General features: G+C 38.4%; 2 protein-coding genes across 3 annotated transcripts in view; one reads left to right on the top strand and one right to left on the bottom strand.

Moving 5' to 3' along the window:
- Nucleotides 1-12,060, top strand: part of adcy2a (adenylate cyclase 2a) — a 39,505-nt gene extending 27,445 nt beyond the window's left edge. Inside the window, exons 8-25 of one of the 2 annotated variants that reach the window (XM_072460006.1) lie at nt 480-638; nt 1,586-1,718; nt 1,785-1,949; nt 2,047-2,090; nt 2,186-2,266; nt 2,346-2,415; nt 2,595-2,692; nt 2,765-2,849; nt 3,446-3,583; nt 4,333-4,452; nt 4,541-4,725; nt 5,835-5,919; nt 7,743-7,901; nt 8,396-8,542; nt 8,630-8,740; nt 8,829-8,943; nt 10,341-10,465; nt 11,187-12,060. In XM_072460006.1, the coding sequence (XP_072316107.1) occupies nt 480-638; nt 1,586-1,718; nt 1,785-1,949; nt 2,047-2,090; nt 2,186-2,266; nt 2,346-2,415; nt 2,595-2,692; nt 2,765-2,849; nt 3,446-3,583; nt 4,333-4,452; nt 4,541-4,725; nt 5,835-5,919; nt 7,743-7,901; nt 8,396-8,542; nt 8,630-8,740; nt 8,829-8,943; nt 10,341-10,465; nt 11,187-11,339 (2,173 nt within the window). In that variant the 3' untranslated portion in view covers nt 11,340-12,060. Of the gene's footprint in view, nt 1-479; nt 639-1,585; nt 1,719-1,784; nt 1,950-2,046; nt 2,091-2,185; nt 2,267-2,345; nt 2,416-2,594; nt 2,693-2,764; nt 2,850-3,445; nt 3,584-4,332; nt 4,453-4,540; nt 4,726-5,834; nt 5,920-7,742; nt 7,902-8,395; nt 8,543-8,629; nt 8,741-8,828; nt 8,944-10,340; nt 10,466-11,186 lie in introns of those variants that run through there. The other variant, XR_011929027.1, reaches the window with a different exon arrangement.
- A 9-nt stretch (nt 12,061-12,069) lies between these two features.
- The window catches only part of dnah5 (dynein, axonemal, heavy chain 5), a 47,218-nt gene continuing 31,653 nt past the window's right edge, over nt 12,070-27,634 (bottom strand). Inside the window, exons 66-89 of the mRNA XM_072460920.1 lie at nt 27,358-27,534; nt 26,185-26,388; nt 25,863-26,042; nt 24,943-25,080; nt 24,273-24,408; nt 24,017-24,198; nt 23,712-23,846; nt 22,984-23,139; nt 22,183-22,365; nt 20,758-20,862; nt 20,520-20,658; nt 20,189-20,303; nt 19,871-20,061; nt 19,616-19,737; nt 18,760-18,909; nt 18,110-18,355; nt 17,743-17,962; nt 17,190-17,395; nt 16,382-16,585; nt 14,758-14,973; nt 13,869-14,081; nt 13,398-13,550; nt 12,597-12,828; nt 12,070-12,298 (exon numbers count right to left, since the gene is read on the bottom strand). Coding sequence (XP_072317021.1) covers nt 12,147-12,298; nt 12,597-12,828; nt 13,398-13,550; nt 13,869-14,081; nt 14,758-14,973; nt 16,382-16,585; nt 17,190-17,395; nt 17,743-17,962; nt 18,110-18,355; nt 18,760-18,909; nt 19,616-19,737; nt 19,871-20,061; nt 20,189-20,303; nt 20,520-20,658; nt 20,758-20,862; nt 22,183-22,365; nt 22,984-23,139; nt 23,712-23,846; nt 24,017-24,198; nt 24,273-24,408; nt 24,943-25,080; nt 25,863-26,042; nt 26,185-26,388; nt 27,358-27,534 — 4,155 coding nt within the window. The 3' untranslated portion in view covers nt 12,070-12,146. The remainder of the gene's footprint in view (nt 12,299-12,596; nt 12,829-13,397; nt 13,551-13,868; nt 14,082-14,757; nt 14,974-16,381; nt 16,586-17,189; nt 17,396-17,742; nt 17,963-18,109; nt 18,356-18,759; nt 18,910-19,615; nt 19,738-19,870; nt 20,062-20,188; nt 20,304-20,519; nt 20,659-20,757; nt 20,863-22,182; nt 22,366-22,983; nt 23,140-23,711; nt 23,847-24,016; nt 24,199-24,272; nt 24,409-24,942; nt 25,081-25,862; nt 26,043-26,184; nt 26,389-27,357; nt 27,535-27,634) is intronic.

The raw sequence follows: 27,634 nt of genomic DNA, 5'->3' as shown, positions 1-27,634 counted from the left end.
GATTGAGTTTAATTACTTAAAGCTTTCACAACTTCAGAACAGGCTTAGATGGAAGAGTAAGAAGTTAATGAAGCATTCATTAAAGGCTGTAATGATTTTAAGTGGTGCCTGAATATCTGATGCTGGCAAAATAAATGTAATTACATGCATTGATAAAATCCTTCTGAGTAGTCCCACTCTACAGTCATATTTTAATGTCTCATCCAAAAGAACATCTAGATATTTGCAAGAAGGAAAAAAGGTGAGTATATGTGTGTGCAAAATATACATTACACTTCATTATATCTGCATAATTAAGTAAGTCTAAAGTACAAGTTACAAGCCTAGATATATTCTAAAAGGCTCTGCCCTAAAAGACATGAAATCTTAACTCTAAATGAATATTAAAATCACTTTTTGACTGGAGGCAGATGGAGAAAAAAATATCCATCTAAACTTTACTAACATAATTGTTATTTCTTTGTCTCTTTGTCAAACAGGAAAGTCCGCGATGCCACTGGTGTTGACATAAACATGCGAGTCGGAGTGCACTCGGGGAATGTGCTGTGTGGAGTGATAGGACTGCAGAAGTGGCAGTACGACGTCTGGTCACATGATGTCACACTGGCCAATCACATGGAGGCTGGAGGTGTGCCTGGGTCAGTCAGATACTTGTTTTGATACAATTTGCTTTATTTCTGTCATTTATTTAGTCACACCTTGTAAAAGATCACTACAGTACAATATGAAAAAAACCTACAGGTGAGCTAAGCTGTTAGTGAAACTTTGTTCACTAACAATAAAATAAAAAAAAATCTGATTCTAAACATTATTCTGAATCCGAATTGTTTGTGCACTGTAGAAGTAGGTAGTACTTAAAGGTTTTAAAGACAATTTTCCAATTATATAGTCTATAAAACGCTGTAGTAAACGGCGTCTTATGTAGTACGTAAGGTGTTTGCGTTAATGCACTCAAAGCACTTTGCTAGAAACGTGATTGACGAGCTAAAAGCCAATAGTAACGAGGTAATCTCGTTTTCTATTGGCCCCACCACGTACAGACTTCATGTATTTTTTGTAGTTTACCTTAAGTTAAGTTGACCTATTTAAACAGATATGGACAACGAAAAACAAATCAAAATCCTCCATACAACATTTAAGTAACGTTTTGAAGACGTGGTATTTTTAAGAGTAGTTCTCTAACACCATACTTTTACTCCTACTTGTTTGAAGTAACAGTACTCTTACTTGAGTAAAAAAAAAAATCTTCTTCTTACCGAGTAATTCTAATGCTTTGCTTCAAACTCAAATATTTTACCTTTTTTTTGTCTATTCTTTGAAAATACTGTACCAGAATCTGTAATTTTTTTATTGTTTCGTCTGTTGATTACATTAATTCAAATCTTAAATCATATTCAAATACATTTTAACTGTTACTTGGTACTCAAGTAGTAATTTCTCCTACTTTTTAACTTCTAATTGTACTTGTTAATATTATTTTAAATTAACGTTATTTTGTATAGTCTGCCCACCTCTGTTCTCACATTAAAAAATATGTAATAATGTCATTATTACAAATTAATTAAATACTTGTGTTTTTTATTAGGCGAGTTCATATAACATCGGTGACTCTGGAGCATTTAGATGGCGCCTACAAAGTGGAGGATGGCAATGGACAGGACAGAGACCCCTATCTCAAAGAGCACGGGGTCATTACATATTTAGTCATCAACCCAAAGGTACTGCTTTTCCAAAAGTACAATTATTATATTTTACCCTGCACCAAACTGATCTGTCTTTCTAAGGTGGAACATAAAAGTCCCCACTTCCGACCTAGAATGAACGGGGCGAAGATGAGAGCGTCAGTGAGGATGACGCGTTACTTAGAGTCCTGGGGCGCGGCCAAACCCTTCGCCAACCTCCACCACCGAGACAGCATGTCAAACGAGAACGGGCGCATCAATACAAAGGTGGAAAATAAATATATTTGTGTATTTCTTTCTTTTCTATTTAAAACAATATGTTATTATTATTTTCTTATGATTATACTGGCCTTTGTTTGTTTAGGATGTGCCGATGGGACAGTATCACTTTCAGAGAAGATCAGAAAGGCAAGCTGCATTTTTTTTTTTTACTTGTAGGAAACTTGCAGCTTTATAACATACACACATGATAATAATGTTTTTATTGGTGATTTCCATATTAGGACAAAGTCGCAAAAGAAACGCTTTGAGGAAGAACTTAATGAGAGGATTATCAGAACATTTGATGGGATAAATGCCCAAAAGTAAGAGCCATTTCAACATAAATGTTCTTTTCACTATTTTGAAGTTCTGTTTCCATGTGTTTGTAATCTCTTCTTACAGACAATGGCTTAAGTCAGAGGATATACAAAGAATATCACTATGTTTTCACAACAAAACTTTGGAAAAAGAGGTATTAATGACTGAACACTGGCAACAACTTCAACTGTATTTAGTTGCATGCTCAAACTGGAAAAAATAGTCACCTTGAAAAGACAGTATCTGTAAAAATAGCTCTAAAGTGGCTTTTGAAGCACCTTTGAGAATTCGGCTGTTAAAATTGTTTTGAACTTTCTTGTTATATTCCTTTAGTACCGAGCAACAACTCTACCTGCTTTCAAGTACTACGTTACTTGCGCCTGTTTGATATTCTTCTGCATATTTGTTGTGCAGATTCTCGTCCTGCCAAAGTAAGTGTCCTATTTATGAAACAGTATTTTGTCATACTTTGTGATTTGTAGCTTGTATATCTGTTTTTGCAGGACAGTTGTTTTAGGTGTATCTTTTGGGATGGCTTTTCTGATCCTCTCTGTGATACTTTTCGTGTGTTTTATTGGACACTTTGTGGTAAGTACATAACTGGCTGCTGGTTGTTTGTAAGTAAAATGATGGACTCATTTAATCATTATTAGTAAATTTTTTTAGTGAAGATTTAAAACTATTGTAGGCAAAAACAAAGGGAAATCTAACTTACCCGGTTGAAAGTGTTATTTTTAGGATATAACCTTTAGGTTATGCTGTGTGTCCTCTTTTGGTTTTATTCAGTCGTATGTCTTAAATGAAAGGGAATAAAATCAGAAGAGGAAGTGTTTGAACTTTAAAGACTCAGGTAGAGCACAGACGGCAGACTTCACTGATCAAAGCTGTCAGTTATAGTGACTTTTCCAAGTGCGATCTAAAGACTTTTAGACAAAATAACGCAGAGTATAGTACATTTAAAATCAGTCCTGCAACTAGCCACTCCCACAGGTACATAGATGCCTCCAACTTGTGACTCCTAATACAACACAATTGCTTCAGTTAATTTGTATAATTTGATATGAACAGTTTCCCAGTTTTTATGCTGAATTCACTATGCTAGTCATGTTTGCAGCCTCAGTTGTGCTCAGTGTTTGTCATTGACCTTTGTGCATCCTCACTATGCTTCGCCTCTCCCCTCGCAGCAGTGCAGTAAAAGTGCGTCCACGTCTTGGCTGTGGCTGCTCCGGTCCTCAGTTATTATTGCCAACAAGCCATGGCCCCGTATCACCCTCACCATGACAACCACCACACTAATACTCATAATGGCCGTCTTTAACATGGTAAGCGTTTAGGGAGAGCTGCTTTAAGGCATTAAGGTATAGGATACTTCTTAGAGCCTTGACATTACCTTCACAACAAGTGCATGATTCAAAGGACATGCTCTGGCTGTATTTAGCTCCTAATGCTAAAGGTGTAAGAGCAATGTACTGTTTTGTTTTTCCCACCATTAAACCTTTTCCTTACAAATTTACCTTGCAGTGTTTGTACTAGTTAGTCATTTAGTATAGAGACCAAAATCACTTTGAGGTGTACTGTAGCCTGTGGCTGTGGTAACTTGTGATGGAGGTGGATGTCAGAACCCTAGTTTAGACCTTCACACAAATCGATTTGAGAGATTATAATCTTGTTTTGTGGCTGGCGTGGGTCAGATGCTCCTGGCGGAAGAGCCAAATTAATTTGGCTGAGCTTGACAGGGCAGCCAATCGCCGTCTTAGCCTGTAGCTTCTCTTCAGGACATTATTGAACTGTTGTCAGTGTTGGCCTCTTATCTAACAAGATTCTATTTTCCTCCTGTGGGTACAATGCTGGAAGCCTGTTTGGTCAGATGCTGACGTAAAATATTTGATTATACAAGCTGTGTAGCAGTCAGGTGTATGAAAATCTGTCAAGGTTGAAAGATGTACCTTTTATGACGCATTTGAACTCTCCTGAACTCAAAGTCAAGGATGTGAAGTTTAAGGTTAAGTATTATTTTCAATGCAATAAGAAGAAAATGGACTAAGTATGTACCATGTTTTTTTAACTCTAGTTTTTCGTGGAGGGAAATGTGATTTCAATAGTTCCTGCTTTTAACTCATCCAATGAAACATACCTTTTGTTAAATGGACAACATATCACATTGGCGGACAAAAACAACTTTTACCTCCCAGTAAGTCTTTTTTAATGCATATTTCAGGAACCCGTTTTTGTTTAATTTGTTTAAATACACCATGAACATTATTATTCTGTCTTCCCAGTATTTGATTTATAGCTGCATTCTGGGCCTGATCTCCTGCTCCGTGTTTTTGAGAATAAACTACGAGCTGAAGATGGTGATAATGTTGACAGCAGTGGTGGTTTACAACATCATTATTCTTCAGACTCACTCTTCTCTGTTGGATGAGTACAGCACATTTCTCTACAGGACCGAAGTCTTGGACAGGTAAATCAAAAAGCCTTTAACTTTTAACAGTTATATAGTACACATTGTAGAATTGTTTGAATAAAATCAACATTTTCTCTGGTAGTTTTTCATTTGCCTGACCAGCCATTCCACACACGTTTTGACTGACTACTTTACAAAACCGTGAGGGACTGGTTTTTTCATCATTGTATGACGAATGACGATTGTTGAGATGCACTCTAACCTGTTAATGTTCATCTGACAGTTGATGTGTTTGTCTGTGTTGCCTAGCGCAATCAATTGCTTGCGTACGACAAGCAGCGTAATGAGGTTGTGGGAAATAATGAAAGATGCTTGGTTGCCCTGAGATATGTGGATACATTAACCTTATGGTGCATAGTTTACCATTAATCTACACTTTATTTTGGTTATTAAAAACATAATTAAAAAGGCTATATGTGGAAGAGCTCATTTCTGTAGCTAAAAACTGTTGATAGAAGCTTCAGCTTTCATACAAAGCTTTCATCTTTAGTTTCAGAGGTTGTTTTTTCAGACCGACATGTTTTGCAAAAATGTGATCAATGCCATTCATCTATTCATCAGGCAGACAGTTTTTGTTGGAAATTGATTAGATAATGAAGCTGCCATGTGTCATTGAATGAGTGCATTTTATTTCATGTTGTTGGAGCTCTGCTTGATATTAGAAAAACACTGAGCAGCCCTTCGTTTTATCTCTCATCTCATCTCATCATATTGTAAATCAACAGAAAATTATCTTCTCATTCAGTGCTTTTTCTCTTCACCATTTAATATAAATAAGATGCCTTGATTATTTATTTGACCCTTTATGAACAGGATCATCATTCTTACAACAATGGTACAATGTACTGTATGTGTAGACAAACAACTTCGCCCTCTCTAGTGGCAGTGAAGCTCGTCCGTTGTAAAGCAAATAATGAATGAGCTCTTATCAGAGCCAAGCAGAAGTGACAGCCCTAATCAAGTGTCATCTTGGAAGAAAATGCTCTTCTGAACTATAATTTGACACATGTGGCTGACTACTGAGTGGAGTGTAAGTTCCTAATATGATAATTTCAATTCTTTTCTCATCTAGTTGTATCCTTTTTCCCCTCTCTTTTTTTCTGAAGACCTGGAGTGCTCAAAGACTTGAAGACTATGGGCTCCATCTCCCTCTTCATCTTCTTTGTCACCCTGCTGGTGCTCGCCAGGCAGGTACGTTTGACAGAGTGCAAATCCTGGGGCCATGCCTTGTCAGCCTATTCATCTCTGCACCTCTAAATGAGCTGCATTTTTCATCTTTTTTCTCACTACTTTCTTTAAATACGTGGAGTGTAGTTTATATTCTGCCCTTCCACTTGCTATGCCCATTTCCTTTATGTGCACGATTTAATCACTCACATTGAATACTCTAATGGAAAAGGCTATACATGCAGGTAGAATGCAAAGAGACCATTATGTTAGATCTTATTTACGCTCTGATCATTATTCACATCTATAGACTCTCAAACAGACATACCAGTAAACATAAAAACAAGTGCATTTATCACAGGTCCTAATGTCAAGAATCGTTTGAGAGGGTTTGTGGTGCTATATATGAAAGCTAAAAGTTCTTCAAGCCATAAGATGAATATGGTCCATAACAAGATTCAACATTTATAGATTTTATGTTTGGTTATTCCTTGTGTGACATAGGCAAATGTCCTCCATTTGAAGTTATGACATGAACGCAAAATGATATTGAAGCCGTAAAACAAGTGAACTTGTCTCCATTTTGATCATAGCTAACGCAGTGAAACATAATACTAAAATTAGAATTGAAGTCATGCTAGATGTTCCTTCTTTGCAGGTTTCTATTTTTATTTTTAATTTGAATGTACAGTGACATGGGTTTTAAGTGTTTAAACAATGCCAGTTTTGTCCATCGACCCCTCTGGCTAGTGCACAAATAGGCTGCTGCTTCTCAATGCCAAGGCTAGAAGACGCAAGGGGCAGGGTGAAGACAATTCTTTGCAAAAGCGCTGTGCTATTTTTGGGTTGTTACTCACTGCAGGGCACTTAGGCCACATCCCAAACACGCTTTTGCTCAATGGGGACAGTTCTCCAACATGAATAATTTTAATGCACTGGCCTCAAGTAAATTTTGAGATAAAAGGCAATTAAATACACTAAAATTAGCTTCATAATGTTGTGTCACATTTAAGCCCCCAAATGAGAAGCATTAATCATTCCCATGCCATGAAATCTCTTTTTGGTAGATACATTTGACTTAATAAAATTAATACATACCAGAATTAAGCTTAGTTTTTACGCTCTATATTCTGCAACATGGCCAAAGTAGTTCTGAGACTCAAAAAGAAAGCAGATGGAGAGATAATAAAAGTTTATAATACAAACAAAGGCAAAACACTTTCATGGCACGATAAAATTGCATCAGATAAAACAGGTTTGACCAATATTTCTCAAACCTTTTTTGAGTGCTTTTACAACTTCCCCATAAGAACGCCTTGTATTTAACTCCCCAAATACTACACTACAAATTAGGTCTGTATCTCTAGAAGCAGTCAAGGTGAGCAACATAGCAAATGTTATATTATATCAATAATATTGTCAGTGTTTTGCAAAATATGGATTTTTGGGGACATTTTCTATAAAAACATTAAAATCTGAAAAATAATAATATAGGACATTAAATCTTCCTTCTTCTGTGGGTTGACTTGTTTTTTTTTAGTTAAAAAAAAAAATACATTTAAATATCATTATTTAAAATAATACTGATGCTTAAATATAAAAAAAAATGCCTTTACAAAATGTAAATTCACATTTCTGATCATTTCATTCGATTTTTTTATACAGGAAAAAATATTTAAATACGATATCTATGGAAAGAGATATCGTTATCCACTATATTTTCTCTTAACCAACTCTTCTTTTGCCTTATGTCCTAGTGGCTGTGTGTGTTTCTCTGTTTTCTTTGATGGAAGCAAGCTGTCCAGCTGTGCCTTCAGCTTCTTCACCTCTGTGTCCTCTTGTAACAGAATGAATATTACTGTAGGTTGGACTTTCTGTGGAAGAACAAGTTCAAAAAGGAGTGCGAGGAGATCGAAACTATGGAAAATCTCAACCGCGTTTTACTGGAGAATGTCCTGCCCGCTCATGTGGCGGAGCACTTCTTAGCACGAAACTGGAAAAATGAGGTAAGACACAGAGAAGTACTTTCTATATTAACATGTTTATAACTTATAGACGTTCTATGTTCATTCATCATTAAAGTGGTTAACTTGGCATGTAATGAATCAATTGAAGTTTTTTTACACTATGTAGCTTCTCTGGTGGATGGTCCACCACCTGAGACCTTTGCTTAGAGTGTTTCACAGCATTAAACTATTTTGCAAGTATTCAATTACAGGTGTTTTTACTGCTTAATGTTACCTTGAAAAACAATCTGACCTGGAACATGTCCTGGTGGCATTATCTACTTGTCTCCATTGAGTTTTATGCCATACTGTGAAACATTCCATGCAAAGCATCTACATGAGGGAGAGAGAAGTTACATAATGCACCTTTAAATGCAATGTTCAATTGTTGTCTTTGCAAAACTGTCATAATTATGTTATACGTTTATACAATATGTATTCCCTGTAGTAAATCACAATTTTAACTGTATTTAATTTAGATTTTCTTTCTCCAGGATCTGTATCACCAATCCTATGACCTGGTGTGTGTGATGTTTGCATCCATCCCAGACTTTAAAGAGTTTTACACTGAATCAGATGTCAACAAAGAAGGCTTAGAGTGCCTCAGGCTTCTCAACGAGATCATCGCTGATTTCGATGAGGTAAATTTCCCCAGACTTTGTTGAGTATAAATACACAGAGGTGAAATTTGTGGCATCTCTAATCCACGGTGGTGTGTTTGCGAACAGCTGCTGTCAAAGCCTAAGTTCAGTGGAGTTGAAAAAATCAAGACCATTGGCAGTACTTACATGGCTGCTACTGGGCTCAACACAGCCTCTGGTCCAGAGTACACCATGCAGGTACCCTTTTCAAAACACCAATTACTGTCATTCATTATATAGTACATTCTATTTAATTTACCGATCAAGAAAATGTGTTTATTTGCAGGAACATGACAGGCAGTACATGCACATCGGGACCATGGTGGAGTTTGCTTTTGCGTTGGTGGGAAAACTGGATCTTATAAATAGACATTCCTTCAATGACTTCAAGCTCAGAGTTGGTGAGTTTTCTACCATGAAAGATGTTATAGCTGCTTCATCACAAAAAGATATTCACTCAAACCACTTTCATTCTGAACATCTAATTGGATTATATCAATCTGCTTACAACACAATTTTGTACCTGCTGATTTTACACAAAACGAGGCTATAACTTTAGATTAATTCATTTTGGAATATCAAAGTCATGTGTGAATTAATGCCATAAAGTAGTAATTGTAAATCGGGAACATTTCCAGCTGCCTCAGTGAGTTAAGAGCCAAGTCTCAACACTGTGAAGCTGTCTGTCTATCCCAGCATGCCTTGTTCCATTAACTCAGCGGTTTGCCTGTATTGGCCAGTGCCTCCCTGCTGCTTCCAGAAAGACCTATAATGCTTCTTCAGGGAAAAGCAGGAGTCACTGCCTACTGGGACAGGACAAAAGCCAGTGGCTGTGTGCTCCGTCTACACTCTTTAAGTGTAGATAACAGTAAGACACATGAAAAAATCCTAGTGTACTCTACATGCTGCGGCCGGAGCTCAAGGGAACACTGCCTAATAGGGGAAGGGAAAGAGCTCAAATGAACACAGTTTCACTAGCTTTTATGTAAAGATATTGTCTTTGAGTACATTTGACATAACAACATGAATAATAGATTTTGCATAATTCAATATAATAATGGTTTTTTTATTTATTTATTTAAGGACATAGCATTTACATTGGACAAACCAGATGCAATGTTTTAAGCGTTATAGCAGAATATGCTAATTTTCAACACCTGTCCATTGGGCCAATTTTGAGTTGCCAATTTTACCTAACACATGCATGTCTTTAGACAGATTGTTTTTGACGTTTAACTTGCCAGTATTGCGCATGTGCTCGGGCTGGCTGAGAAAAATAGCACAATTGAATCGAAATTATAATTTAAACAGTACAATTTGCAAATCGCAAATATAGCTATTATTTTGTCCTCAACAAGCATCAAAATATCATGTCTAATCATATCTAAATCCTGCTAACCCTGTAGTTTAGACCTCAACGAGGGATGAACTACTATTACAACATAAATTGAAAATCTAATTCTTGATTTGCAAATGTAATCGCGATCACAGTATTTGTCAGAAAGATCATATTACATATACATAATAAAGTTGTTCAGCCCTTGCATTTCTGCTTTAAAACACCAAGTAGAATTTGTTTTTGTTTTTAAATCAAAATGCAGCAAGTGACACAGTAAATACATATTGTTATTTACTAATGGATAATCAAGGCACAAGGTGAAACAAGTGAATTCTATGTACCAATCCCAAGCACTGATTATGATTTATTAAAATTGTTCAGTCATTATGCAAATTGAAGGACTCTGGAAGGAAAAAGCCAATCGTTTAACTTCCCATTCTTCTCCTCTTGTCTTGGCAGGAATAAATCATGGTCCTGTGATAGCAGGAGTCATCGGAGCCCAAAAACCCCAATATGACATTTGGGGGAACACAGTGAATGTAGCGAGCAGAATGGACAGCACTGGAGTCCTGGGAAAGATACAGGTAAAAAAACAAAACTATGCTTTGTGAAATGGCCACAAATGTAATCTACGTTTGCCATTTGTCTTCTTTAATGTCAATCATTCAAGTTGAATTTCACAGACTATAGTTTCAAAGCAGCCATATCTGATCCGTCCTATTTTCAAACTTCAATTTTAAATGTCAGCTCAGATGTTCAGAGATAAACCACATTTTATACACGCGTTATAAATTGTGGCTTGGACATCCGGGCTCGTGTTTGATGGCTGATAAGATGGAATGGTAGGTTACCTAAGAGACATATATAGCAGGAAGCTTCTGGTCACTAAGGTAATACACTTTTGATAGAGCCATCTGCTGTGCGCCCTGCAGTCAACATGAAGCTTTCAATTCCATTCTCAGATTGTCTGTTATTTATATAGAGATAGGCCACAACGAGAAATGCTCTTTATATTTGGTTTGCCATAAATATAAATAAGATTGACAATTTTATCATCAAAAATACATCATTTTATTTTGTATTATGTAAACATGTGTACAACAATGATTGAATGCAGTTTTTGAAAGAAATAACACACATTTTAAAATATACTGTATATAATTATGCCATAACAATGATTGCAGCATTATTCAGGAAAGCCCTTTTTAAAACACTGAAATGTAGACCTTTTTCTGTCCAAACCAGTGACAATGCTGTATAATATAATGAACTGTGAATGTTTCTGTTGTGCTCCTCCGTCTGTAGGTGACAGAGGAGACCAGTCACATCCTCCTGGCCCTGGGATACATGTGCTCATGCAGAGGAATCATCAACGTCAAGGGCAAAGGAGATCTCAAGACCTACTTTGTTCACACAGAGATGACCCGCTCACTGTCCCAGGGAAATGTAATGCCCTAAGACTTCAGAACATGCTGAGTTTACACGGGCACAACTGACAGACATTTGTGACAAGAAATGTGTGTTCCTGTCAGAGCTATTAAGTTACAAGTGAATCAGATCTGGAATACAAAGAGAATCAATGGGACTGGAGCCTCACGGCAACGCTCCCCTGCTGTAGAATACATTTAACACTTCTGTAAGTGAACATGTAGCATGTGTCGCGGGAACTCCTGGGGTGTGGATTCAGACCAGGACAATTGGTTATTGTGATTGGATGCTCTATTGAGGGAATAGTCACAATAAAGTCTGACACAAATAAAGTAAATGAAGTAAGATTTGACTAAAAGTCTGGGCAACACAGATTAGGAACAAAACGGGAAGTTGCACAAAAAGATGATGTTGAGTTGAAACTATTGAAACATGTTTATAAATGATCCACCAAGCTACTCGAGCAGCATCTTTGAATTAAGAGTAATATTCATGCAGTGCTATTCTCTCCTAAGTCTATCTTGAACAAATTATTTGAAATGCCATAAAATATAATTGTGAGTACAAGCAAAAGGGAAAAGGCTAAGAAAAATAAGAACGTCAAGTCTGATCCACAGTGTGTACAGGGTAGCTTTAGTGTCTGTGTACGTTGGTTTTGTAAGAAAAGAAAATACTAGCAAAAAGTGTTTTGATGTTTTGATGATGCCATCGTTTTGTAAAAAAAATGTCAATAAATTTCTATGTATTTAAATCTCACTGTGTAATATTGTAATTGCACTTTTATCTTAAGTGTGTTGCATAAGTGATAGCACACTCCCTAAATACTTTGGAAATGCTTTATTTGACATCACAGAGCAGAGCCACGCCCCGTAGGATCCAATAGTCTTGAGGAAGTGTTGTTTTCAGATCAACAGCAGCGATGTAGTTTAGGTCCGTCCTGACCGGCTTCTTGTAGATTGGACACATGTAAAGGTGGGAGTCTTTAACACCTAAAACAAAAACAACATCATACATTTTCTGAAACACTGCTAAACACCAACATCACATTTTATTTTTACGCACAAAATGTCTAAATTGTTCTTTCTGAAACGGTTGCAAAATTCCACTATAGCACCCTTTGACCATTACCCAAATGTGAATGTTAAGAAGGGCAAATAAGACAGTGTGCCACTAATTCCTGCTGCTCTATTCTCCAAAAACAGCAGCATGTCTGGCATTTAAATGTTACATCTCCGAGTGACTGTGTGGGCTGCAGACTCCGAGAGCCGACCATGATCTCTCACTCACCATTATTTTCAGCATACATCCTAATAACAGGCATCATCTCAAACAGGACTTTCGGTTTGGAGTCGATGAGTTTGCAGCTGCGTCGGTCCCATCCGGCTCCCTCCAAGTAAAGGCCATAGACGTAAACCCCCTCTGCTGGGGGCTGAGTGATGTCATCCTTCATCCACTTGGTCACCTCGTTGCACAACACCATACGGTCCAGAGCCCAGCCCTTATTAGCACGCGTTATTTCCTAGAGTTTACAGAGAGAAGGAAAACAGTCTGGGAATGTGCCATTGCCAATGCCAGGGAGGATTCACGAGAAGATTTTATGTTTTTTAAAGACGTATAAAAAGCAAACAAATGGAAATAACATTTAAAAATCCATGTACATTGAGTGAATGAGTTGTTACTCCAGATATCCCCCTTATTATCCTACCTTGCTATTTACCTTACTAAAGCTTATGGCAGACGACAGACACACCTTCCAGACCAAGGGTTCAAATTCTTTCTGTTAATAGTGTATGTTTTTACAAATGGAAATGTCATTAACAAAGGATATTTTGGTCTACGTTGATTTATTATGAGGCAACAAGACGTTTAAACAGTTCAAAGACTTGGCTAGGATAGATGAATAGATGAATTTTAACAAAGGGAATATGCATGTAGTTGCGTGTCTGTCTTGTGTTTTCATGCCGTGCTGTGGCGTGTATGTAAATGCGTGTCACTGAACATGGCGGTGTGCCTGCATCTCCACTGTGTGCCATCTGCTGTCCTCGCTGATGGGGAGTAGGGGTAGGTAGAAACGATGCTGTGCTCTACCTGTCTCATTGCTGTCAGGAAGCCCTGCGGGTTGAAGAAGCCTGTCATCCAGAAGCAGTTGGGGCGCCCTTCAAAGATCCAGGCCTGATACTGCCGGTTCCGCTCAAGCAGCTCTGTGAACCAAAACCCCAGGGTGCTGGAGGCCCATGATGCCTGCGCAGGACAGACAAACAAGCACACAGGACCGATATTACAGCACAACAGAGAAACTGTCATTTGAAAAGATCTGAGGGAAGCGAACCAAGTGACAGAAGTGTATAAATGTATAATTCAACAGCACAGAATAAAAAGAACTGTAGCACAGTGAATGTAAAGGGGCATACAGAGCAATGTAGGCAGCAGAGAGAGACGATTCAAAGACAAATTGAACTAAAGAACCATAGCATTTTCAGTGAACTCTCTGTCGCTGAGGTGACAAAAAAGTAGAGCATAATAGGGATAATATGAAAACATGTGCAAAATAAAACATACTTTTTTCCAGCGTGCAGGAATGCGAGCATCGTACATGCAGTCCAGCGCATCCCGTAGGTTTTCACTCATTATAATGGTCCCGTCTATGGCCAGTTTGAGGTCTGTGAGGGTGTTTCGGACCAGAACGATGACCCTCTGCATCCGGTCGATCTCTTGTCGTAAGAAAATGTTCATGGGCTGGAACGGGCCCATCTTCTGGAGACGATCCCTTACCTAGTGCATTGGTCAAAATAAATGGGTGTTCATGTAAGTATGGAACATTTGCAAGGTAATACGTCAATCTTTTCAGAACAAACATTTTGTTGAATAAGTCAGGTTCATGTGCATTTCAACATTCTGAAATGCCATATGTTAAAATAGCTGAGGTTGTCCTGTCGTTACTGGACATATTCACATGAACAATTCAACAACAACAACAGCAAAACATTCAGTTTTTTTTACAATCATTCTAAAAAGTGGTGACATTATTCATACATTCAGGCACTGGTTGTTGTCAATGAAAGGGAGTCGGGACCTTATATGGCAAATGTGTGCACTCAAGCATTAACAAAACATAATAAGGTTGAACTTTGGTGGATTTTCTGTGTCTGCTTCAGAAACAGTGAATAGCTCCCCGTCCTTCATGTGAACTCATGTCATCTAATTCTAACTCTAGATAGGATTTGGATGATATATTGTTGGCTGCTGTCGACGGACTGGAACATCACCGGTAAAGAAAAAGGACCACCGAGAGAACACAAACAGAAGGCTAGCAGAAAAACACACTTTGAGCCTGGCCACTTTGTTTGCCACTTGCACCACTTTGCGCACATGTACAGCGAGGGACATTGCACTTCGCTATCACAACACTCCCCTCAGGCAGCTCGCACATCTCTCCGCACACACAAACCTCGAATGGCACGTAGTCGGGGGGCAGTTTCTCCAGCATGTCGTCAGCCAGTCTGGACACGACCGCCTCTCTGGTCTCGCCCCCGCCGGAGGAGCTGTCTTTGGGCTGGATACTGAGAATAGTGTCCAGGACGTCCTTTGCGAGTTTGCTCTGGTAAGTGATGTCAGCGTTAGGGTGTAGTCCAAAGACCTCTGGGGTGTCATAAGCCGGCAATCCCTGTAGAAGGTGGATTGAATGCATAATGTATAAGAGTGTAAAGAGATGATGGTGCTTTGTACTGCAATTCTAAAGCTTTTTTTCAAATCTGGAGATGCAAGAACAACCTTCTCATATACATGCGTTCGCGGTGACGTCATACAGCCGGGACTTCTCCATAGCGGCCATTTTAAAAGGGTCACGCGATATATAAAAACCAACACGACTGCATCCTTTTCTATGGCATACGAATACTTTGATTCTTTAGACGATAACGGCAAAATAAGGCACACGACAAAGCTATCATTTCTTGCTCAGTCAACAGAGCAATGTCCTAACAGAACGCAGGTTTTTGGCATTTTGGCCTCATATTTCCTGGATTTCGTATGTAGTAGACGTGCTGTTGTGCCCCTTTCAAAATGGCGGATTCGGTTGCCACTGCACAAGTTCCCGGATGTGCGAGCGCATGTATAAACAGATTTTCTCATATAAACAGATTAAATATGTCTGTCCTCCCTGCAAACCTTTTCACATATTAAGACTTGGGGCAGACATGTTTGCAGTTGGTAGATTTGTGCTTTTAATTGGGGCTATTTAAACAAACTTATATACTACTTTTATGTTCCGTTTTTAAATTGAGCGATCCGTAGCCAATACTGTGGGAGTAAAAGCATGTGGTTCGGAGCAGAGATGACAATTTCTTGTGATAAGTGGTTCTGATTATCGGTCTGTCACGTTTATGTTCATGAAATCGACAATGAAAGTGTTTGTTTTTAAAATCTTCAAAAAGTGCAAATTGCAATCGAATACTACGATGGATAAAACATTATTTGTGAGTGAATAATTTGTCGTATTGCCCAGCCCAAGAACAAGTTAAATATTTCCAAACTGAATGTAGAACCCAACAATTAAAAGAAGAATACAGTTAGGAAGCTTTGTGTGTGCTTTTGTGCCATATTGATACGTTCTGTGAGTTGCTCTGTGACAATGCCAGTGGGAAAATAAAGGTCTATGCATATTTATCTGTATGGAAAAATGTATTCTTGTGACATATAATACGTCCATCTATATGCATGTGTGTTGATTTGGTCCAAGGCTATGTTTGTCCGTTTGTATTTGAGAAGCAGTGCAGGGGAGCCTGGCAGCACAGAGCATCCATCATAATGAAACTAGCTTTAATGAAACTGGTTTGGGAACTGCCTCTAGAGAGACACACCAGCAGACACACACAGCAGCAGAAACCCACCAGTTTGACATTAAAAAAGTGATACATCAAGTATGATTGAGATCAAATGAACCATGCACAAAACACATTTTAAAGTGGAAGTATTTGCATTTACAGGCCACTTCTTCAAATGCGTCAGTGAGTAAATGAGTCATTATGATTCTTAGATTTATTTACCTCATTATTCTTCCATAAAGGACTGACCTGAATGTAAGTAAGATACTGCTCTACATTGGTGCATTTTGGGACACTGTAGTCCTTGTAGAAGTTGAAGCTGGTTCCAAACATGTCCTCGCTGAACCAGACTTTGGCAAAAGTATTGAGAAGACGCTTGTCATAGTCGTCAGTCACACGGCCGCCATATTGAATCTCTCCAATCATGTAGCGGACTGTGTTCCAGGACACACCCTGTTCGGGAAAGAGAGAGGAGAGAAATACATTTTAGTGAAGGTTTTTGTTATAAAAGGTCAGTAACTGCATGGACAGAGCAACAGGTTTTGGCTTGGATTTGGAGATTCTGTCCCAGAATTATGTTTTGTCATTCATTTCAATGACAATTTTTGAGTAATTGTTATACTAACATGATGATTACATTGAATTAAACCTAATTCATAATTATGAGATTTAATTTAAACCTCATAATAGGATAATTAACTAGCAATTTATAACAAGCTTTTGTCAATGACTTTGCAGGTCACAACATTGAAATAAAGATGACTAAAGCAAACACATAAAACTCAACTAACATGTGAGACTAAATTCAGAGTCTAAACAAAGCTTCTAAAGACAAAAAAGAAGAAAAAGAGGCAAGATGTAAAAACATTTGTAAAAAAAGAATTTCCCCTTTATAGAAGATCTTGAAGTTAAAGTTTATTTATCTGGGTTCTAAAGCTTTATTCTCTTAAAATAGCTGTATACTCTTTTTATAGCCTTGTTTAAAAATATCAAGACCTTTTGCACAGCATTATTTTTCAAATGAATGAACACAATATTGACTCTCTGTAAATCTGACCTTTTTGATGTCAATGTCGTCGAGGTGATTCTGGACAAACTGAATTGTAGCATTAAGATCAGCCTGGTTGAATTCATACGGGATATTCCACCCCAGTGGCCCATATTTCCTCCTCTCTTGAACAGTGCTGTGAAGAAACGCTACCCCATAAAGCATTGGTTTCCACTGGACCATGTTGCTGACATCCAAAAGGTCCTGGTTAATACCTGGGGACAGACAAAAAACAAAATTTGTTCAAATAAACTGCTATTTGTGATACAATTTGTTTCTTGAATTAATCTGGACAGCTGACAGCATCAATATTAACATCATAGCAAAGTCACCTCCCAGTAGCTTATAAAAGTAATGTGCTCAGTGAATCCGTCTTATTAAATCTATTCCACTTTTAATAATGCAAGTCTGCAGTTTTCTTTGGGAAACACTTTCTGACTGGCACTGTCTCAAAATCACTAATATAATTTGGGAATATTGCCAGAGGAGAAAACAAAAGAGAAAGATTTAGCAAACAGATTTGAATTTGCTATAAATATACACAACATAACACCAGATGTACCTCCATATGTCCTCTTAAGCCCCGCCTTCAGCCCCTGTGGTGGTTCGTTGGTAAACTTGATTGACATTTGGAGAAGAGTGATAGGGAAATGTTTGTGAACCTCCGTTGTTATCCAGAGCCGAAAACTGTCATGGACAATCTCCGTCTCAGTAACAATATCCATCAACTCATCCATGAAGTCGAGTCCCAAGTGGCAATTCTGAAGCAGAGCCCAGCCTCCCTGCAAACAACAATGATGTCACCACATATTACACTATTTACATGTCTTCCAAGTACTACTATGAGCTCTCTATCAGGCTAAAGGCATGTATATGTACTGTATATTATTATAGATGGACTATGTATGGACTGGTGAAGGGGAACTCACATTGGCCATAGTCTGCTGCAGAAGTTTGCGAGCATGCACTTCTTGCCCTTGCCCCATGGACACATATCGCGTTTCGATCTTCAGTCTCTTCCCCAGTGCAATGATTGAGTCGGTTGGATCCGAGCCCATGGACAGGAAACAGATCAGAGGTGTGCGAGGGTCTGCTTCTTCCCATGTCTTCTCCAAATCCAAGATTACGCCTTCTGTGTAGTTCTCCCCCATCGAATTCATGATGTATTTCCGAGCCTGGGAGGGAGAGGAACACAGCAAATAGGGGAAAATATAGTTAAGTACTAATGTTTGTTTACTACGTACGAAATACAAAATACCACAGGGAAACGCTCAGACAGCGTCATAAACTAACTTAAAACAAAATATTCAATTACAGTTGCGTTTCTGTAAAGCCTGGCATGAACAGTTCAAAGGATGCTTTTAACTGGTTTACATTTTTCACGCAGCTTAAAGAGGTCAGAGCAGGACTGATGCAGGAGTGTTGTACAATAAAATAAATTCAACTCCAAGCCCCAGCAAGAAATATTTGTAATTAAAAGTGTATGACAAATGTTTCTTATTATCCCAAAGTATCTCTGCGTCTGCGGTGAGTCTGCGTGATGTATTTTCTATTTTAAATGTAATAGACCTGTTTTTACCTGTGCAATTGTTCTGTCTGGACACCAGCAACGAATGAGCAGCAGGCGTCTGAAACAGTCCAGTGCCTGGTCATAAGAGTTGGGGAGCAACTCTTCTTCTGGAGCTTCTTTGTCAAACCATGTTTTCCACGGTTTCTCATTACGGGTTATCTGAAAGACCATACCGTGCATAAAATAATGAATTGTCCTTCATCACATGGAACAGAAACCAGTTTATTCCTTGTATAAGAGAACAAAAGATACTGTGTGTGATTGTTGTGTTGCTTGGCACTGATTTGAAAGGCCTTAGGCACAGAATGGCTGCCATGTCAGTTCGTCCCGAGGAGACTATAGTTTGCCCTGTGACTGCCGGGTAAATTAACAATTAGCAAACATAAAGAACCTCCGATTATTATATTTCAGTGCTATACAAACCTAGTCTACTATTAAACATGATTATAATGTAATTTGCGGTCACATAACATAAACGCTATAATGTTTGAAGCGTGTTGTTGTGTGCGCGCGTATCTAATGTCACAAATTATTGGCGTTTGCCCAAACTGAGCTCATTTCACAGGGCACTGAGCCTGCTCCTCTCTGGGAGCCACTGAGCTGCCAGTCACAGAGGTGTGTGTATTAGACCGAGAGCGACGGTACATCTCCTGTGTGTAAAAAGAAAGACAAGAAGCAAATCTGGATGGGAAGTTATTGACACAGGAACCAGGGCAAGACGAGGTGAGAAAAATATTCAATAAGCACCTCGAGACAGATAATCAACATGTGCTTATGATGTGGAAACACTGTTATCTCAAATCTGTCTTAGCTAAAAAGAGACCTGCAGGAACATGTCGTTGTTACAGTAATGTGGGTTCTGTACCTGATCGAGAATTTCTGCAAACTGCCACAGTTTGCTCAGCTCCACAAGGTTCAGCCAGGTCATATCCAGAATCCATTTAGCTGGTTTTTGAGGACAAGCCTTGAGGTCCAGAGATGCACCTCCTTGTTTTGGCCAAAAAGAAATATTTGAATGTACATTTTTAATTACTATAACTTTCTTTTTTATAACATTGTAACAGAAAAAGTCATGTACTACAAAAAATGCAGTAAAAGTAATGCTACTGCTATTGGTTACCTTTAATGAGGGTCAGAAACTCTTCGTGTTTGACTTTGCCGCTCTGCATGTCAATTTTCAGGGCTAAAAGCAAAGTGAAGAGAAACTTGTGCTCCTCATAAAGGCCCCGTGCTGCATATTTATAAACCTCAAAGGTCATAAACTCAATGATGTTGGCGATTCGTTTGCTGGTTATTGGACTTTTGAAAGACCTGTTCCGGACAAAATAACAGCTATTACTTTGAGTTTTAAAATTATACATTCACATTTGTTACCATTACCATATGGGAAATGCTACATACTTCGCATAGTCACATGACACAGATTCAAGATAATCACCTTGCAAGAGAGAGGTCAAAAAGCCCCAGGAACTGCCTCAGAGATGTTTGATACATGACGTTTACCATACTCATTTCTGTGATAAGGAAGTACAAGATACTGCCTCTGGTTGCCACTGAAAAAAAACAGTTACGATTGTAATTGGTACAAAGATATACATCTATATAATATTGATACAGAAAATATATAAAAAGTGTTATTTGTGAAAATTGCATGTATTAAATTCATCATGTTTGACCTTTTTGCGATTTAAATTACAATGTTCAGAAAGAATCCTTTGATATGAATATGATTTGTCTTGAGTAGGACATACACAAACAGTATATCCTACCTGGTCTGTACTCTTCTCTGGCAGCGTTTATCTGGACCTCAGTCTCAGCAGCAATCTGCAGCTTCTGTGTGACCTCTTCAGCCGTACGCTTAGTGTTGCCCAGGACAGCAATCAGGCTCTCGTCATCCACTAGAGAGCCCTGTAAACAACATACAAATGAGAAAAAGCTTATCCTACAATTTGATCACAACATAGAACATGCAATTTATCGTAAATGCTGTGAAATGACATCCTTTACCTGAGTGCTGGTTAGTCTGTAGAGAAGGTTGTCCTCTAGTTCTTTCATCTTTCTTTTGTTTGATGTGACGTCTTCCAAGAGGTCTGTCCTTTCCTTCTCCAGTTCCTTGAAATCAAAACCAGTGTTTCATGTCTTATTACGCCCGATAAACCACTCTATATAGTATGCATGCTGCTTCTTGGGAAACATTTAACTTTATTGTATTCATTTTGTGTTAAACGCTGTGTTTTGCAGTTTTGATGTATTATTATCTTATTTTGAGTTGTTGGAACTCAATTAAGTTGGAATATTGAAATCTTAAAGCCCCGATGCCACTTTGAAGATTTTTTATTTGTTTTGTTATTATTCTTTACCACATGCCCTGGATTTTTTACTTTTGTCTATACTTTAGGGGCCATGGAGCCAGAGACCATATACAACACATTAGTGTAATCTTATAAAAAAGAAGACACTTGCACCAAATTTAGCAAAGAGCTACTTTCTACTTTCTGCTTCTACAGCACAATATTATTATTAAAGGTTTCTCTGCTACTTCATAAATCAGATCCTGAGAAAGCAAATATTAACACAGTATTTCCAAATGCTCTACAATTTATCAACGTAAACCAACAATCCTGGAAAACAATTGTAAAGTTGTACAAATGCTCACACTGTTGATTATTATTATTATTATTATTAGAATCATATTATTAGGATCTGCAAACAGCTTCAGACTGTCAGAGAGCTGGTTCTATTGTTTGATGTTTGAACACAGAAAGCAGCTTGTGCAAAGGGAGAGCATCTTTTTGGGATGACAGTTTTTTATGTGTGGACTGAAAGATTCAAGTAGTTGACACTGGGATAGGGTCCAGTCACCTACGACCCCTAATGGGAACAACTGCTAGAAAATGAATGAGGATATGACAGTCCAAGGCTCTCCCTAAAAACCATACAGCTATTATTTTCTTAATCTTAATCCTTTGGCCATTACTGTTCCACACTAGTATCCAACAGTAGTTTATTTCAGTGTTTTTCATAAAGCAGCACTAGATGACTCAAGAATGACTCCTGTTCTTGAACCTAAACTGTGCCTACTGCTTTTTGTATATTTCTTTCATGTGTGCGTGCAAACTATTTATAGAGGTGAGCTTGTTGTTTCTTTTCACTCCTCTGGTTGAGAGTGATAATGATAGCCATGTACTTTATTCAAAGGGTGATAATAACCTCAGTTATATTCTGACACACTTTGGGCTTAAGAGAGAAGACTAGGCACATGGCAGTGAAAGGTGTTGAAAGCTTGCATCAATACGGTCTCAATGGGCCTTTCAGCAAAAACAGGATTTAATCATTTGTACCTAATCAGAGCCATTATCAAAACAAGCACAAATGAGCCAGTGTGACAGAGAATATTAAAGCAAATATTATTTCAGCAGAGAGCCATTCCACCTGTTTTTCTGTGAGGATGACCCTGCCTAGTAACTGGTCCTCCAGTCCTCTCATGGTGACAGTGAAGTCGATGATAGAAGAGCGCGCGCTGATCTCTGGGGTGTATGCTGGGTTTGGCAGTTTGGTGGTCATGTAAAGACGGAATCCTTTCATCACATCCACCTCTTTGTCACCCACTTTCACCTGCACAAAGGAAATGAACCAAGAAATGGCACATGCAGAAACCAAAACAAGATAGATTATATCTTCGTATATAAAATATATATATGTACTGTAAGTATTTTCTTTTCTGTAATAGCTGTATTTCTCATGGTATTCATTCCTATTCCTATTCTTATTCATTCCTCAGTCAGTTGCATACATTCCCCTTCCCCTCACAGTGGGATATAAATAGAAAAAGGAGAAACATAAGGTACACCTCTGATCTGGCTTCCCAGTCAGCAGGAGCAGATTCTTTTTGAAAACGCACAGTAGTCTTGATGCATTAATAGTGCTAACCTGCTGTGACAAGTGGTTCTGTATCCCTGCACCAGCACAATATGTTCCATGCATAAATAAAGTATAGTCATGTGTAATCAAATAGAAAGATGATGCCTTGTAAGAATCAGAATTTAAGAAGCATTTACATATTTTTCAGGTCTTCTACAGTCGGAGTACAAAGCTTACTATCTCACTATTCTCACCTCATTTTGTCATGGCAGAAAACACAGCTACTTTCTACATTATTATTGTGTGACAGAATGGTAGCGAATAAAACAGTGCATGCACAATTCAATTAATTTAAAGACTACAAAATAAAACCTTATATGTGGATCCAGTCTTGATGAAGTTCTTCTCCAGTATATTGTCCAGAGCAGGGTCCAGTTCTTCCTCAACATCTTCAATTAGCAGCGGACGTCCCAGAGACAAACTGTCCTCCAGGTGGTTCTTGAAGTACTTATGGTTCAGTGAAGTGATCTAGGAGAAAGAACGGCAATACTTCTGCACATTATCCAAACAAAATGCAATACTGTAACTCCATCATGGTGGTCTTAATATCACATTGTTGGTATTGATAATGCAAAACAAATAAATATATATTGTCATTGACCAACTGACAACTGAGAGTAGAGTTTGTTGAAGAGTTTAGATACAGTTCTTATTCAAAAACTTAAAGGCGTATGAATAATTTGTTCCTTACATTCCCACAAATTTGTCTTGTCATGAGCACAAATAACAACAATACAACAAAACACACACTGTATAAAAGGAATTGTGAGGGAATGGTGAATACTGCTTTGTGCTATAGTGACCTCAGCTGTCACTCCTCCACATTGTGCTAATTTGGTTATTGTTATGAAAGCAGAAGCAACCACTTCAAATGCTCAAAAATGAAAGAATGAAGGTTCTTTCTACAATATGCGCAGTTCAATAATTCTAATTCAGCGTAATCCTTGTCTATGGTAATTAATTCAAGGCTCGACAAATTGCTACCAGTATATAAAAGAGGAATAATGCTCAGCAAACGTGCAAAAAACCCCAAAACAAACCTGCAATTCATTTCTGGCCTCTTTGTTCTTGATCCAGATCTTTCCTTGTGTCTGAGGGTCAATTAGAAGCGGGAAACGGGCAGCTTTGGTCACGATAATGCCGTTCTGAATGGAGAGGTCATCATTGGGAAGCCCCTGTCAGAGGAAGACAAATTGTAGTGAGGTTCTTCAGCCTATTCTATTAAGTTTATCGGAAAAAATGACAAGACGAATGAGTATCGATTGTTTTCTTGGAGAGAAGGTTGATGACATGGATAAGGATATAATTGGAATACAGCAAAGAATATTTTAAAAAGCGAAGGTACCTGTAAGTTCCACTCACTGACAGTAGGGGCATCAATGAGCAAATCTGTCAGATTGAGATTATTTCCAAATGGGATGTGACGCTGCTTTAACTCCCGTTTCCAGTCGTACATTAACAGATTTCGGAACTCTTGATTAAAGGGGCCTGAATAGGAGAGGAACGCTGTGGCCAGAAGTATGTCACCTAAAGGAGATTATTGGTTATTTTTAGGTTGTGTACACAGTTTTCACACTCCTTTGTTTGCTGGTGAACCCTACCGACAAGGCGCTTTGTCTGAGCTGCAAACTCTTTACTTTGCTCGGTCCACCTTTCCTTCTCACCAGCCAAACCACTTATCAGGCTAGAGGCTGTCTGCATCTTGTGTCGACAGCGCTCAGCATCCTCCAATAAAGCCTGAAAAATAGAGGAGAGGTCAGGGGAGTTTATCATTTTGTATGATAATAATACTTTGCCAGTATGTGCACACATTAGGTTTACTTATCCCGTGACCTTGTGTATGCCATTAAAATAATCAATGGGAAAGTTTGAGTGGAAATGCATAAGGTAATATAAAAATAAAAATAAATTGTGCTTATAAATGGTTGTGAGATAGAGTATGCTTTGTGAGTCCTGCAAGTAACAGCCCAATGTCTATGGTGTATATCTCCTAAGCAAAGAATATGGTGTAAGAAAAGGTTCAATAGGTGCAAAGCATTTATACCTCCAAATGGTATTCAAGGATATGTTATTTAAAACATAAATCTTCCATTTGCGGTCAATGCATACATTCTAAAATGAACTCTGTAAACTTCGGTGAGCAATTTCTAAATTAATCTTCCTGGTGTGTAATGTAGCACGCTTTTGGCTCTCTAAATAACTGTTGTATTGCACTGGCTGGCTCTTTGGCTTCAACAATTTGTTGTAATGATGATAAAGCTTATTCTGTACCTGCTTTTCCGTCATTGCTTTCTCATATTCTCCCTGGACCACATCAAGCTCGGCTTGTTTAGCGTCTAACTCAGCCTGAGCCTTCTGAAGGTCCACATTAGCGATGGCTAGACGATTCTCCTGCACAGCCAGGTTTGCCTGTAAACAAGTAGAGATGTAAGATATTGAGGAAACACAAAACATAGAAGACAGGTGTTGTACAACTAACGCGCGCCAAGATGTGACATTACATGTTCATCCCAGCAGCAATTAAAATGAAAAGCAAAGAATATGGTAAAAATGTAGAATCGGGCACTGACAAATGTTCTGTCTACCTGTTTTGCATGCACATGCACTTGCATGTTTGGATTAGGAGAATTGGGAGTATTAGAGAGAAAATGTCCAGCTTTCTTGTGCCTCTGCATAAACTACAACCACCAGAGGACCCATTTAACAGCAAGCGATAGCAGCTGAGCCACACAGAGGAGAAAATGAAGGAAGTAACAAGAGAGAATGAAAATGAGGTAATAACAATAATAAGAGAAACAGAAGGGAAAGGTCATCACCAATCAAAGTCACGGTGAACTCAATTCACAAAAGCAATTGTATTCAGCCGGCGCAGTATTATGCAAGCATTAAACGACTGTCGTGGATTAAGCTCGCACAAGCTGGCAAGAAGACAAAGAAGGCAGGATTTGAGACGGTTGTGTTATATTGCTGGGTTTAGTGAGCAATACAAAATAGCTATTACTAAGTGAAAGACAGTTTATAATAAGAAGATATATGCTTGAATATATTTATCTATTCAAACCCACTGTAGAAATATCTCCATAAATATTTTAGCTGTTGCATTAGTTGCATGCATATCAAATTTGTTGCATAATTTTCTGTGGAATAGTTGCATTTGGACGGTCGAACATTAATACAGCACAGGATATTACCTTCATTGGTAGGACTTCCTTGTTAATGGAGAAAAAAGAAGCCATTGCTTTGGTCCATGACGCGAGACCAGCTACATTGCCGCAAACCCGCTTGGCAGTTTCAATATTGTAGTCAGGCATATCAAAATAGGGCAGCAGAAGCTCTACCATTTCTTCATTAATGGAGTCTTTGGGGAATTGCTAAAAGAGAAACATATAATGAAAAAAGAAGGATGTGTAACTGAAAAGTCTCCCAAACTCCATGCAAGTCAAATACAATATATTATAAGAAAGTTAGTTGTGGAATTGGTATGAAAAGTAGGCATAATCCTTGAGTCTGTACCTGCAAACTGCCCAGAAAGTTCCCAGCTGTCATGAGCTTTAGGGATTCCTGCCAGGACGGTGTGTTGCAGTTTTTCTCAGGGTCGAGTTTGACAGAATTGACCCTCCTCTGAAACAGCAGCAGCACGCAGTCCATGATCCGCATAATGAGATGAGGAGGGCGGCCAAGTGTTCGGACCGTGGCGATATCCGATGGCTTGATGGTCTGAGTGCACAGGGGAGGAAAAAAACTAATCTTGGGAATGCACTATTTAGTCCATTTAAAATAATGTCAGCAATGCTTGGAGAGATGTGGGGTGAAAACTGGCTGCAATGACAGAGGAAGCAACTAGAATGACTCTAATACAAAGCAATTGAGGAATGATAGCACAAGACAGTTTCAAAACGCCTGGCACGTCCTCAAGAGACTCATTAAAATTAGACAAACATCAGGAGAATACCAGAGACTCCAAAGCATTTTCTTGCTTCTACTTGGCTTTATCAATCCTAGTGGGACAGATCTACCACCAGAGAGTTCTCCAGCAGAACACTTTCTTTTTGCTGCTTCTACAACAAATTACAGTTTCCTGAATCCTCTTTTACCCTGTGCAGTCTTTATTGTGTGGGCAGTTGATATGCTACAGTAAATATCACTGTTCATTTTGATCCATTTTGCATTTAAATCACAATATGGTACATCATCTGTTTCTGTTCAGTAATATTTTCTGCATCTTCTTCCCACGCGTGAACTAGTCTAACCTCCATCCCAAACTGTTCTGTATTGAGTCATAAATCATATTAGCAATTTGCATATTTCATTTGTAGAAATCAATCTAACATTATATTTAACTGCAAATGCAAACTAGTCTCTAAAGCTGTGAGTGAATCAATATAAACCGCTCCTCGTATGCCTCAAGCAAATCGGTGTTTTATCCAGATGAACAAGATAATCAGGAACCTGCCGGGGAAGTATATGCATGCATCTATCCAGCCAGGAGGACAGCTTTAATTATAACACCGACGTGACGCTCAGAGAGAAATGCTAACTTTAGACACACAAATACAATTATAACAGAGCTTAGATGGGGGGCACAAATTGAATCGTTGATGAAACCTCATTAAGTGTGCAATCAATTACAAAACAACAGAGTAATGCATATTATCTTAATGCTGCATTGCTTGGGGCCAGATTTACCTGCAGTGAAGCCTCTGCCTCCTCGAGCGCTGGTCTAGCTGACTCCAGTTTTGCCTCAGCAATTACCTTGTCAGCAGAAATACTGTCGACAATGGCCTGAGCTTTGTCCTTTACTTTTTGGACTTCAATTTTCACACGTTCTGCTGCCTGTGCTTTCACTGTGACTTCCTTCAAAACCTGTTGGGTGCACAGTAGGTTGAATGTTAAGTTCCAGCATTGTTTCAAGCATGAAAAAATACAGGGTCATGTTTATTTTCTGTGACTGAAACGTAATTTC

Source organism: Eucyclogobius newberryi, unplaced genomic scaffold (genome assembly GCF_026437365.1).
Source record: "Eucyclogobius newberryi isolate DKJ021-1_F unplaced genomic scaffold, fEucNew1.0.hap1 SCAF_3, whole genome shotgun sequence".
Lineage (NCBI taxonomy): Eukaryota > Metazoa > Chordata > Actinopteri > Gobiiformes > Gobiidae > Eucyclogobius > Eucyclogobius newberryi.
The sequence above is the reverse complement of the archived record's forward strand: the minus strand, read 5'-3'. Positions and strand labels throughout refer to the sequence as shown.